Source organism: Danio rerio, chromosome 7 (genome assembly GCF_052040795.2).
Source record: "Danio rerio strain M-AB ecotype USA chromosome 7, GRCz13ab, whole genome shotgun sequence".
NCBI classification, from domain to species: domain Eukaryota; kingdom Metazoa; phylum Chordata; class Actinopteri; order Cypriniformes; family Danionidae; genus Danio; species Danio rerio.
In genome coordinates, this window is record NC_141027.1 from 19,384,280 (window position 1) to 19,397,092 (window position 12,813).

At 36.0% G+C, this 12,813-nt stretch overlaps 1 protein-coding gene across 9 annotated transcripts in view; it reads right to left on the reverse strand.

The window, feature by feature from the left end:
* Nucleotides 1-12,813, reverse strand: part of dock11 (dedicator of cytokinesis 11) — a 152,554-nt gene extending 139,741 nt beyond the window's left edge. For 8 of the 9 annotated variants that reach the window (XR_015494992.1, XR_015494991.1, XR_015494990.1 and 5 more), the window contains exon 1: nucleotides 12,611-12,813. Coding sequence is in view for 6 of the 9 variants with exons in the window: in XM_087260093.1 (XP_087116219.1) it covers nucleotides 12,611-12,712 (102 nt within the window). In the remaining 3 variants the exon portion in view is untranslated. 9 annotated transcript variants of the gene reach the window in all.

Below are 12,813 nucleotides of genomic sequence, written 5' to 3' on the forward strand. Positions count from 1 at the left end.
CTGACAGACGAAAACACAGACACGAGTACAAGAGCGCACGCGTCTGAGGGACGCAGAGCGCGCACGCGGCCGCGTCAAGCAGGAGCGCGCACACTCTGCGTACACCCACGACGGCGCGCGCGCACACAGAGACAGAAACAGGACCAGACACGAGTAGTGTCCGAGATCTGCCACCAAAACAAGAATTTACAAGATCAGAGTGGCAGAACCCTGACAGGGACACATATATGTCAACAGTGTTCAGACTGTCAACAGCTCCAAAATGTGTTTTGGTGTGTTGTCACCTGTTCAGTGATAAAAATATTTACATTTATATAAAAAAGGTTTTTGGTTTGTAAATGTACATTTATGTGTAAAAAATGTTGTTTTTAAAATAGCAAGATTAAGAAAATAACTGTGCTTTTTATGCAAAGGCTCTGTTTTGCAATCAACAAACCCAAACAAAACATTCTCCTACAGTAAGGAGATGTCTTTATCAATGTTCTCAATTTAAAAAAAAAAAAAAAGTTAAAAGTCTTCCAAAAGTAAATAAAAAAAAATGCATTGCCAGATTAAATGAACTAGAGACTCTGGTAGGGATGTAACGGTATCAGAATTTCACGGTACGATAATACCTCGGTATGAATTTACAAGAAAAACAAAACTAATGAAAAGACTCGAAAAAAGTGCCAGAAGTGATTATTTGCCTTAGCACTGAACATATTAATGACATACAAATTAGCCATCTATCTGTAAGTTTCGAAACAGGAACTTCAATTTTTCAATTTTAATAACAAAAAACTATTAAACTATATAAAAAAATAAAGTTTCAATTTATTATTGTTGAAAACTCATCACATTTAACATTTAATCACTCACTCACTTAGATAGAGATGGGTTTTTTAAGGAAAATTATCATATAACTATAATCAGGTAAAAGCTGGGATCTCTGGGCATATCCCCTGCAACAGAAAAAAACCCTCTCATTTGGGACTGAGGTTTCTGGGAGGTTTCTATCTCATGAGTGAGATAGAGGTCTCTTTGCGGTACAAGTCAATGTCTGCTTTAATCTAACAAGTGTGCTGTGTTCTGCAGTCTCCATGACTGTTTTTAGTCGTATTCCCCGACTTATATTTCACCACAGTCTGGCAGTGCCTGCACACTGTTTTTTTCTTTGTCTGTCACCGTTTCTCCTTTTTCGTATCTTTTTAAAAAGAAACCGAAATGCTTCCACACATCCGATTTAAAACCCGCTTTAGGTTCGATCATTTCCAGCTCTTTTTCTTCCCCGCTACTAGCAACACACTCCATTTCCGCATTACTGGATCTGTAGTGACAACAGATCGCAAAGGATGATGGCCACGCCTAGGCTGATGGGAATTGTAGTTCCCGGTACCTCCCGCTCGCTTCATTTGCCTAAGCAAACTTTTCTCAGAAATATAGTTTTATTGAGTCATGCGCCTACGGTAATATTGAAAAAAATTACTATTGCGGTTTAACGGTATTTACAATATTGTTAAATCCCTAGACTCTGGGTATTGCTGGGTATACAAGACCATCCCCGTCTTACCGTTAGTTTGCTATGAAGGAAAGATGACTCCGCCACAAACTCAATATTCCATTTCAGTTGGAAGTAAATCAACATACAGAAATAAACATCTTTAAAAGGATAGTTTACATAAATAATGGAAAATATCTCTCCCTCGTGTGGTTTAAAACATTTATGAGCTTCTTTTTTCTGTTGAACACAAAATAAATGATTTTGTTGAAGGTTGGTTGCTGGCATCCATCAACTTTCATAGTAGGAAACCGGCATTTTTCAAAATATCTTATATTGTGTTTAACAGAAGACAGGAACTCAAAAAGGTTTTGAACAAGTGAACAGTGACAGAATTTTCATCGCCAACCTGATTTCATCAAGTAGGACATGTTCCTGAAACAACATTCCAATTAGCCAATTAGAATTAAGGGATACGTTTACAGTTTATGATAAGTTTAGGCTTACAGTTTATGCACTTCTAGATGATTGTTATCCAACTATTATTCCCCTCTGATTTTGGGAATAGTTTACAGTTATGGTTGGGTTTAGAGGTAGGGAATAGATATAGATTACATTTTCCAACAAAAATTATGTTCCAGGATCAACATAGATGTTAATCCAGGATTGAATTGTAGTTGGCAAAATCATGACATGCATTTTTCATTTCTGAGTGAACGATTGTTTCCCTTTAAAGAATCCTTCAAATCAACTCTTCTTTAACACTCTTTTGACCCACATTACACAGCAGCGAATGGGAATTGCCAAAACGATGACATTTCAGCTGACTTGTCAGTTACACATATTGGGAAACTTTCAATTTATGAGCTCATCCTCCAGCTGAAGGTGTCGGATTGCTGGCAACTTTTAGCAATCAGATAGGAAGAGAGGAGTTTATGGTTTCAGAACTACATAGGGTATAAACAAAAATTGTGCAGCTGTTTTCTACAGTCCAAACTTTGAAGCTGGAGTAAAGCTGATGCTCATTGTTTCATGTTTAAGACAGTTCGGCTTTTAAAGGATCAGTGGAGCTTGAACCCATAATCACAGAAATAATTCAGCTGAAACTGAAGTGCTAAAGGAAAATGACTGCAAATTAAAACAATTTCAAAATAATCCTTGATTGGGGAAGAGGTGACCTGCTTATGGTTGTGTTTTTGTCTCTGTAGCAAAGCTAAGCTGTGTTGTGTAAATGTTAGTACTTCAAAACTTTGGTGTATGACTAAAAATTTATGAACTACAGTATTTAGATATTTCTTGTATGTACCTATTATATTTATTTTGCGGCATAATTCCAGCAAACACAGCTGACATTTTTTAACAGTGTAATTTTGAGTGTGAAAGTCAAAATTTTGGGTTAATATCTGCCAATTCTGACCATTTGTTTACACATTTATGAGTATATTGTAATTCTGCCTTGTTAACTAGCAAATGCAAGTTCATATCATGCGATTCGCAGAATAAAGTCAAGATATGAGCTCGTAATGCAAGAAAAACCTCTAAATTGAGATAAAAAAAAGTTATTAAAAACAATTGTTCTTTAAAATACAAAAACTGTTACAAGCTTAATTTATTGACCAAAAGATTGCATCCTTGCTGAATAAAATACAGTATACATCGGTCATAAAACATTACTGATCCAAACTTTTGAATGAAAACATGTATATACGTTTTATTATATGTTTTGCTTTATTGCTTGACAGTGGGGAATAACAATCCAAATATATCCGGATATATGAAGTCACACATCAGTACCAATGCTTATAATACACATCAATGCTTCCTGTGTTTCTCAAGCGCACACGCATGAGCTGACAACCAATGCAAGAGTTTTAGCAGCTACTTCCTGTCATGTGTCATACCACACAGAGGCAGAAAACCACAACCAGTCCAGCTCCCACAGCAATGCATTAAAAAATACATCAGTAATACTAACCCATTCAATATTTTAATCGTCTGTAAAATACTTTTTTTTTTGCTAATAAGTAGGTACATGGAACTAAATAGGTTGTCAGGGATATTAAACAAATATATAGAGTGGGGGAAACGATTATCCGCTATATTGCTTCTACAGCCTGGTTGTGTTTATTTTTGCAAACTATTGTAACAATTTGAAATAAGATGGTTTAAATAAAGAAATCTTGATGTATTTTAGTCATTCATTGTAACAACAAGGATGTGGTGGCCTGAAAACACATTTAAAGGACAAGCTTTGGATAAATGCACTGTAATCACAATTATTACATTTTCATAACTTCAAAAAACATTCATATTGTAAAAAAAACTTTCGGAAAAAAAGGTTTTAAAATGCAAGCTTTAGAAAACAATATGACATTGGTAATTATTGTATTCGTAACTACAAAAACACATGTACACCTGTATATGTTTGAGTACTTGGCATGTAAAACAACAATGGTGGATTATATGATATATACATGTCATTTTACAGTTCACAGTAATGGTTCTAAAGTTTTCGTCAAAAGAAAATGTCCTCATAATAGTAAATTGACATTTGTTGAAAACGCCTAGTAAATGGGTTATTTTTAAAAGCAATGCAGAGATTACAGTTTATTAGGAGATTAAAACACTCTTTTGTGAATCGACATAGTTTGGAGATGTTATGTAAAAATTTGGTTGAGTGTTATGTATTTTAACATGACTATGTGGTATTTGGAATACTAGTTAAAGAAAAGCTAAAAGATGTGTGTGAGTATAGTGAAATTTATTAAATACTGTAGGAGTTAAACCGAAAGCATGTCATTATTGAAAATTGTTCATCATTGTAAATTAAATTTCAACTAATTGCCATCAAAAAGATGATTTAGGGGCCATTCACATCACTTCAAAATGTGTGGAAAGCGCACTCCTCGTGCTCCTTTGTCATTATAGGCGACCATCAACCCTTTTCTCAGAAAATGACAAAATAACAAAACATTGCTGCAGCTGTGATGCATGTTTTATTTTATTTATGGAGAAATTTTAAGTTGAAATTGAAATTGAATTGAAGTGATTAGTCTACTGAAAAGTGTATATATACAAAAGCATGAAGCTGATCATTCAATTCTTGTCACTTGACAAAGTGCACTTGCGGCATTCTGAAAAGTTAACGTATTTTTATCTGGGAGCACCTGAAAAGCGCATCAAATGTCATTCGTACCAACTGCCATCAGAATTAAGTCCTGTGATTTGAATATGAATAAGGCTAATTGTGTTACATTTCTTTTTTTCATTCTTCATTTTTCATTTCATTTCATTTCTTACATTTTGTTTAATGTTTTTGTGTTACTTCTTGTTTTTATGTGACATATGTAATAATAAACATAAAATGTGGTGAATCCAAACACAAAGTTCCAGTTGTGGATAATAAAGAAAGTCAAGTCATTTGCTTAAGTGGTTCTTAACATGAATTTCTTTCTTTTGTTGAACGCAAAACAAGATATCCCAAAAATGCTGGAAACCAACAGCCACTGACAACCAAAACAGGAAACAAATATGATGGAAGTCAAAGAATGCTGATTTTCAACATACTTCAGTAAAATTTCTGTTGAGTTTTTCCTTCACAAAGGATTTGAAACAAGTGTAAGAAAGGCTAATTATGACAGAATTTTCATTTTTGGGAGAACTATCCTTTAGCTTGGGTGACTGGATGAACATCTCAAATAGGGCTTCACGACTAAAACAGACATTGCAATATTTTGTTTGTCTGTGATATTTATTGCGATCTTAACATAATTCCACAACATTGACTTATAACTCTATTTGGAAAAGAACCATAGTTTTAGAAAACTGGGATAATTTTGTAGGTAAATGAATTATCCATAAATTGCAAATAGTCAAAAAAATCTAAACAAAAAACAGTACAACCATAAACGAATACAACAGAATAAAGATACAAATGAAATCAACCATGTCTTGCGGTATTCGCTGGAATCTAACAGTATTCAGGTACAGAAATTCAATGAACAATGTATATTCTTCATTGTACTAATAATTAAATATGATTAATCTTCGTCAAAGCTTCAAACTTAATAGTTTCTTGGTTTAAATTTACGCGGAATCTTACACAATTACAGGTCTTAAAAACACATTCAAATAAAAATATTTTGCTGGTAGTGTTAAACTTTGCATTGCATGATCTGAACTGTGTTTTCTGGTTAATTATAATCCCAATTCAACATTGCAGATCCTTCGATGTGACTATTGCAGATTCATACATTGCTATATTGATGCTGAAACAATATATTGTACAGCCTAATCTCAATGATATCTGCCCTTTCAAAACAAATATATAATCTTTCCCAATACAAACCCATGGTAAATCGCTGTTAGCAAAGTCTAAAGATCTCTGAGCCAAGATTAGGTTAAGACATGATGTTAAAACCAGCCTGTGAAAACCACTGCAAATCAATTAAAAAGCAAGCTACGGATGTCAACCATGTTCAGGACAAAGAGGAACTAAAGAAGCAGAAGGATCACAGGCCATCAAACCACGAGCTGAGGTAAAAGGAAACATGAGCCAGCTTTCTGCCCAATGGGCGTTGGCCCACGCGCGTTACAGCTATGTTATTTCCGTATGCAAGAACGCAACATAAAAACGTAAAAGCCGACAAAGTGGGCGACTTAAAGCAGAAACTAGCACTGGAGCACATCTCTAGGGTGGTTAATGCGTTTTCCAGATGCCAGACTTTTAGTTAGGCAGACAGAAAGAGTTTGTTGGCCAGCTGACGTGCATTAGGCCACTGTGTGTCTGTAAACACATGCGCGGCCTCAGTCTGAACCTCTGCGTTTTTATGCTAACACAGATCTGATCGTTTTTCTGTATCATTACAAGACTTTTGAAGAGCTTATCTTGTCTTGTAAATCTGGTGAAGGGCCACATGCTCTGCAGATCTGTGAGCATTTGAGGCCCAAACACCTTGAAATATTTATTCCCAGTGAGTCCTGGGCCGGAAAAAACAGCGTAAAATATAGTGACTCACTAGAGCACATCGTAAAAACACACATTTTTGCAGCTTGGCTACAACTGTCCTATATTTGAGGTCAATATTAATTTCCGCTACTATTTTAAAATGAGCATTATCAAAGTTAATCGCAAGTGGAAATAATAAGTCATCAAAAGTAAGGTATGACTATTTCTTCCCTCTCTAAAATAATATGCACCATTTAAAGAGATGGTTCACCCAGAAGTGACAACGTACTCATTATTTACTCCCTCTCAAGTGGTTACAAATCTTTTTTTTACACAAAAGATGATTTTTTGAAAAATGTAACCATTGACATTGATATTTGGAAAAATAAATACTATGCAAGTCAATGATTACAATTTTGGAATAAGTGAAAAGTTAGTAAATTACGACATCATTTTCAGGGGGGTTTGGGGGTAAACTGACCCCTTAAGTGATTTAGAATAAACCTGCATTTATAAAGCAAAAAGGTGTGCATTTTAAAGTAAATTGGGTCATGTTTGTCTACAGAGTGGTGAAGGAATGAGTATAAAGAGCGGTGCATTGGTTATTTGAATGGGTTTTGGTTAAATGTCTGAAACATATTAAGTCTGTGTTAACCAAAAACTGTACTATCATCATATCGTTTATTTAAGCTTTATTGGCTGTCTTCATGGCAAAAAAAAAAAACTACTTAGAACAATACAAATATAATAAATACAATAAAAACTATTCCAAAACCAACACAACTTATTTACATCAGATATTTAAACTAATATGATACAAACTGTACAACTTTAAAAGCAGAAAAGGCACATACAATATGTTTAACATAGAGAAGAATCTTGCAAAATATGCACTGTGTAGGATAGGGCTGGGGCCAATAAAAAATATCATATCAAATTGCAGTAAAATTCATATTGATAACGATAATAAGATCAGGACATTTTTGCTCGATATTAATCCTAATAGCCAATCACAGCGCAGAAATATGCAACAACAGGAATCTATAATTGTGTTGATAATAGAGATTTAATAGAGATTTACTGGAATTTTTGGTTGCCGAAAATTATCAGCTGAAAATAGATCATGCAATTGTTTAGCACGCTTGTTTCACTTTCCCGCCAGCAGTTTACTTTCCTGACAGAAGTTTACAACTGGATTTACAACTTGTATAGAAATATATATCGATATTGTTCAGTATAGAGAAAGAGAGAATTTTGGGTTTGTTGCCATTTCAGCTTCTTTGTTTATGTCATGGCAAAAAAAAAAAAACAGACCAGGTTTACACCATTTTAGAAATACCACTGTTCTATAGTTATAAAAAATATTCTAACAATTAAAAGTCACCAACAGCAATAAATTCGTTCAGTACAGAAATTAACTATCGGCATTTTTGCCATATCACCCAGCCCTAGTGTAGGGTCCTTCTACAACATATAAAACATCTGTAACACTTACAAACTTTCTAACTTGTCTTGAAAAAGCTGTTAGTAAATGGTTAAGAGGTTGTCAGAGACATTAAACATCATTCCATTGTGTGAGAAAACACACAGCGTAGTTGTGTTTATTCTCACTCTTGCAAACTATTGTAACTCTAAAAAATTAGGTTTTAAAGTTCAGGTTTTTGAAAGTCACACCATTATTTTCACTATCATTGATTTTGTGTAAAGGGTAAATGCACATGTATAGTGTTTGTAGTGTTTGGTCTATAAGCATGTGCAAGTACTTAATAACTAACAACAGTGGCAGATTACAGGACTGTATGTTAAGGTGCACAAGAAAAAACTGAGTGTAAGAATCATACACTTTTTTTTGGCTGATTGTCTGCAATTAACCTCAAAAGAACTTTTGTCGAGGCTACCAGTGCGATGAAAACTTAATGACTGACCTAAAAAAACAGACATCCCAGCAGCACACCAGTGTACTCCAAAACAATCCTAAAATTCACTCGAGTGTGGGTTTACACTACAAGTTTATGACTGTGCTTCTGGAAAGCTTTGCATACAGGCGGCAATACTTTCAAAATGATCCCCTTCACACAAGGGGCCAGGCCAGTAGTTAAAACTCTTCACAAAGAACCTCTTCACATCTTCACACGTGTCCTGTGTTTAACCATTGTTGTTTTGGTTTTCAGGTATTTTGCGTTTGCCTATAAACTGTAACAAAACTGTGCATAATGTCACTATTTTTTTTTTTTTTTTTTAGCTGGCATCCAGCTCTCTGCAACTCTCACATGGTCGCCAACTGAAGCCAAGCAGGGCTGTGCCCGGTCAGTACCTGGATGGGAGACCACATGGGAAAGCTAGGTTGCTGCTGGAAGAGGTGTTAGTGAGGCCAACAGGGAGCGCTCAACCTGTGGTCTGTGTGGGTCCTAATGCCCCAGTATATTGATGGGCACTCTATACTGCTCAGTGAGCGCTGTTGTTCGGATGGGACGTTAAACCGAGGTCCTGACTCTCTGTGGGATTTTAAAAATTCGAAAGGGATTTAACCCCAGTATCCAGGCCAAATTTCTCACTGGCCTAATCCTCCCCATGTCATAATTGGCTTCATCACTCTGTCTCCTATCCACCAATCAGCTGGTGTGTGGTGTGTGGTGTGAGGTCTGGCGCAATAAGGCTGCCGTCAGATCATCCAGGTGGATGCTGCACACTGGTGGTGGATGAGGGGATCCCCCTGCATTGTGGAAAGCGCTTTCAGTGTCTAGAAAAGTACTATTTAAATGTAAGGAATTATTATTATTATTTTACAAATTGGTGTTTTGGATGTTTGCACAGCAACGATAGACGGATAATTTCCATTACATTGCACATCAAAACTAGCTTTCAAACATTTCAATTTTAGGCCCCCAAAATATTTAAACTTTAAAATTTAAACACACATTCACAAAAGCATTTTTTAGATATAATAAAATAATGTGCAAAGAAATTTTTGATTCGTCTATAGATAGTTTGTGTTAAGTTCATAGTTTGACCCTAACATTAACATTACATTATAATATAACATAACATATTAAATTGGGTCATATTTGAATGACATTTTAATAACTGTTGGCAATTTTTGTTTAACTGGTTGATGTATTGATTGTACGTTGAGTTAATGAGTTAATGCAGTGAGCACAGCTCTAGTTTAATAAAACAACACTCTGCAACATTCATTCATTCATTTTCCTTTGACTTAAATCACTTTATTCATCAGGAGTTGCCACAGCGGAATCAACAGCCAACTTATCCAGCATTTGTTTTACACAGCGGATGCCCTTCCAGCTGCAACCCAGTACTGGGAAACACCCATACACTACGGCCAATTTAGATTATTCAGTTCACCTGTACCGAATCGAAACCCAAGCGAACACAGGGAGAACATGCACACAAAAATGCCAACAGGATCCAAACACGCAACCTTCTAGTTGTGAAGTGACAGTGCTAACCACTGTGACACCGTGTCAACCTGACTTTGCATCAACAGAAGACTATTTTTAATTAGTTTACGGCTAATTTTCTTTCTTTACCCTGATTATATTTTGTACAGATGTCAGTAGTTAACATTCATCCTGATCACCTAATAAGGAAGATAAAACCCTGGTCAAAGAAGTTTTTCCTTTTTTTGTGGCACACAAGTGTTTTTGGAGCTTTTGTGTGATTACAGTTTAACCACTGAAGTCACCTGAAATGCTTTTGGCTCCTTTTTTGGACTTTGTCTTTGAACAACTTGTGACCAACCGTCGCTGTCTATGAGCTGAGTAGAGCTGCACGATTTGACATATATATATATATATATATATATATATATATATATATATATATATATATATATATATATATATATATATGTGTGTGTGATTTGAAAACTGCTATTTGGGAAGAATTTACTCATTTAGAATGATTGGGATGATTCTGTAGGGAAGTGAATCGTGCATAAAATTTAATAAACAAATTACAAGCAAATACAAAAAAAGCTAAGATAAAAGTGAAATAAACCGTGTTTTATGGTTTTCAGGGCCGTCAAATAGTATTCAGATACAGAACTTGAGTAATCAAATGTAAAACAACACTGCAAAAATCGTGACTGTATAAATAATCCAATAATTCAAAATTGATTTGCCATTGTGTTCACGTGCTCAACAGAAATGACTGTGATTGGTCGTGAAGGTCATCAGTTCACCACACTCACCGCTCTTTACTGAGTGTAACCACAAATACAGAGACACTGGAGTGTTTTAAAGCAATGAAGATCAGCTGATCTGTTTATAAAGCCATGAAGATCAGTCAATTCACCAGCAGATCACTTGTCTGTCAGCTTATAAACAGATCAGCTGATCTTTGTGGTTTTAAGGGTGCTTTCACACTAGCACTTTTGGTCAAGACCTGCGTTCGTTTGACATCAGAGTACGGTACGTTCAGCTTGTGTCGACGTGTTTTCAGAACTCGGGGGAGCATTCGTGAACGGTTTGGTTTACTCAAACTCTGGTACGGTTCACTTCTGGTATGAATCCAATCGTAACAAATAACGGAAGTGAACCGCCAACTGTACAACATGTCAGGCTCAATAGTTTAAATAAATCATTGACTTCTGATGTCCTCATTAGTTCAGATTTCTTTACAACACATAAAAAATACATTAAAGAGAACTTTATATACCTAAGGAACGGTATAACAGAACATTTTAGGGGTATTAAAACCTTGACTTTTCTAAACCGCGGTAAACCTTGAAACAGGTTATCGTCCCATGCCTATAACAGAATTTACATTTATTGATAAAAACTAATCCTTAAAGAACAGCCAAAATGCAGAAAAAAAGCTTTATAATTTTATCTTAAAAGTAAAATGATGCCGTGTGAATAGCCTCTTAAAAAATATACACATTTTAAAAAGCATGTGGACATGCCAAGCAAGCAAAATATTTTGATGACTCATCCTGCACTACACAAATTGTCATCCAATCATATTTCATCTTTAATTATAACGCCCCTCCCCCAATGCCACCTAATAACCAGCAAGCAGCAATTGTATGACTTAAAACATACTGGCTTCTTAAAATATAAATAAGTGGCAAGGCCTTTGATATATCCGAGCAAAGCTTCCTGTGAGAAAAAGTCAATACAGGAAACAAAACCGTGCTCGTTAATCAACTTTGATGGGTCTTCAAGTGAAACACTGAGAGCCAGTAATAAAGCTGCACACTTGTGTCATGATTTTGTTCATATCTGTGCAAACGCAGCATGCAAAAGGGGTACAGAAAAGGGAAATATGAGACAAATACTTCATTTAGCACATGCAGAGGACACAGGAAGCGTAGCTGAGCAGCCTGGGGCTATTCTCAAGGGAAACACAGAGGCTCTGCAATCACCATAGAGTGCCATTTGTTGTCTGTCACCCTGGAAACCACAATCAAAATGGCAATCACAGCATTATGCTGTAGGCTTTTACTCATAACACTCATAGAAAATCTCAGAATTGTGAAAATTGCCTCCTTTCCCAGTTAAATTCAATCTAAATCCTTCTCAAAAACATCAATGTCACATTTCTGCTCTCCAGCTTATTCATTTTCAGTGGTTCAGCAGGGACAAAAAGCATGTGCTTTGCTCAATCATGGACTGGTGCATGAGCACATGCTTTTTTTACACAAAGGCATAAGGATGCTCCATGTGGTTCCAGAAGGGGCTACAATACAATGTCTTTGCCTATTAGGAAAGCCAAGACCACCTGAATGGCAGCTTTTCTTTGATGTAAACCCTTATTTTATACCATAACTAATGCTTATTTCAGTATTTAAATGCACGAGGTTTCTACAGCTGACTATGCGATGTGTAAGACAGATGTTGAAGCTGTGCTGGTGTAATTGCCTGAAGGCACTAGACGTTATGCCTCAGCAGTCTGGCACGTGTTTTAATAAGAATTACAAACGCCGTTTAGATAAAGAGGGGAAAATTATTAAGTAATACATGACAGACTTTTATTCATATACGAGGTCATAAACGAGCAGTGCTTTCAAATCTAGTGAGCTGCCTTCCTAGACAGCATACATCCGAATGTGATGTCAAAAATGACCCCTAGATAGGCATCTCACTACATGTTGAGACACAGCCTTAGAGAGAGAGAGAGAGAGAGAGAGAGAGAGAGAGAGAGAGAGAGAGAGAGTTACTAACCACAGCAATGGACGTCCTCACCGCCTCGGACACACTTTGTCTGAGCTCTGCTGCCGTCCCAGGTTTGCTTAACCTCTTCGTGAATTTTCTTACTTCGGACATGTTTTATTTCCTCGTTAGTTTGACCGTAATTCCATCAGCGTCCTCATTACAGAAAGCAACATCGCGGCACGCCAATCTGCGCGGCTGACAGAGGTGCGGAT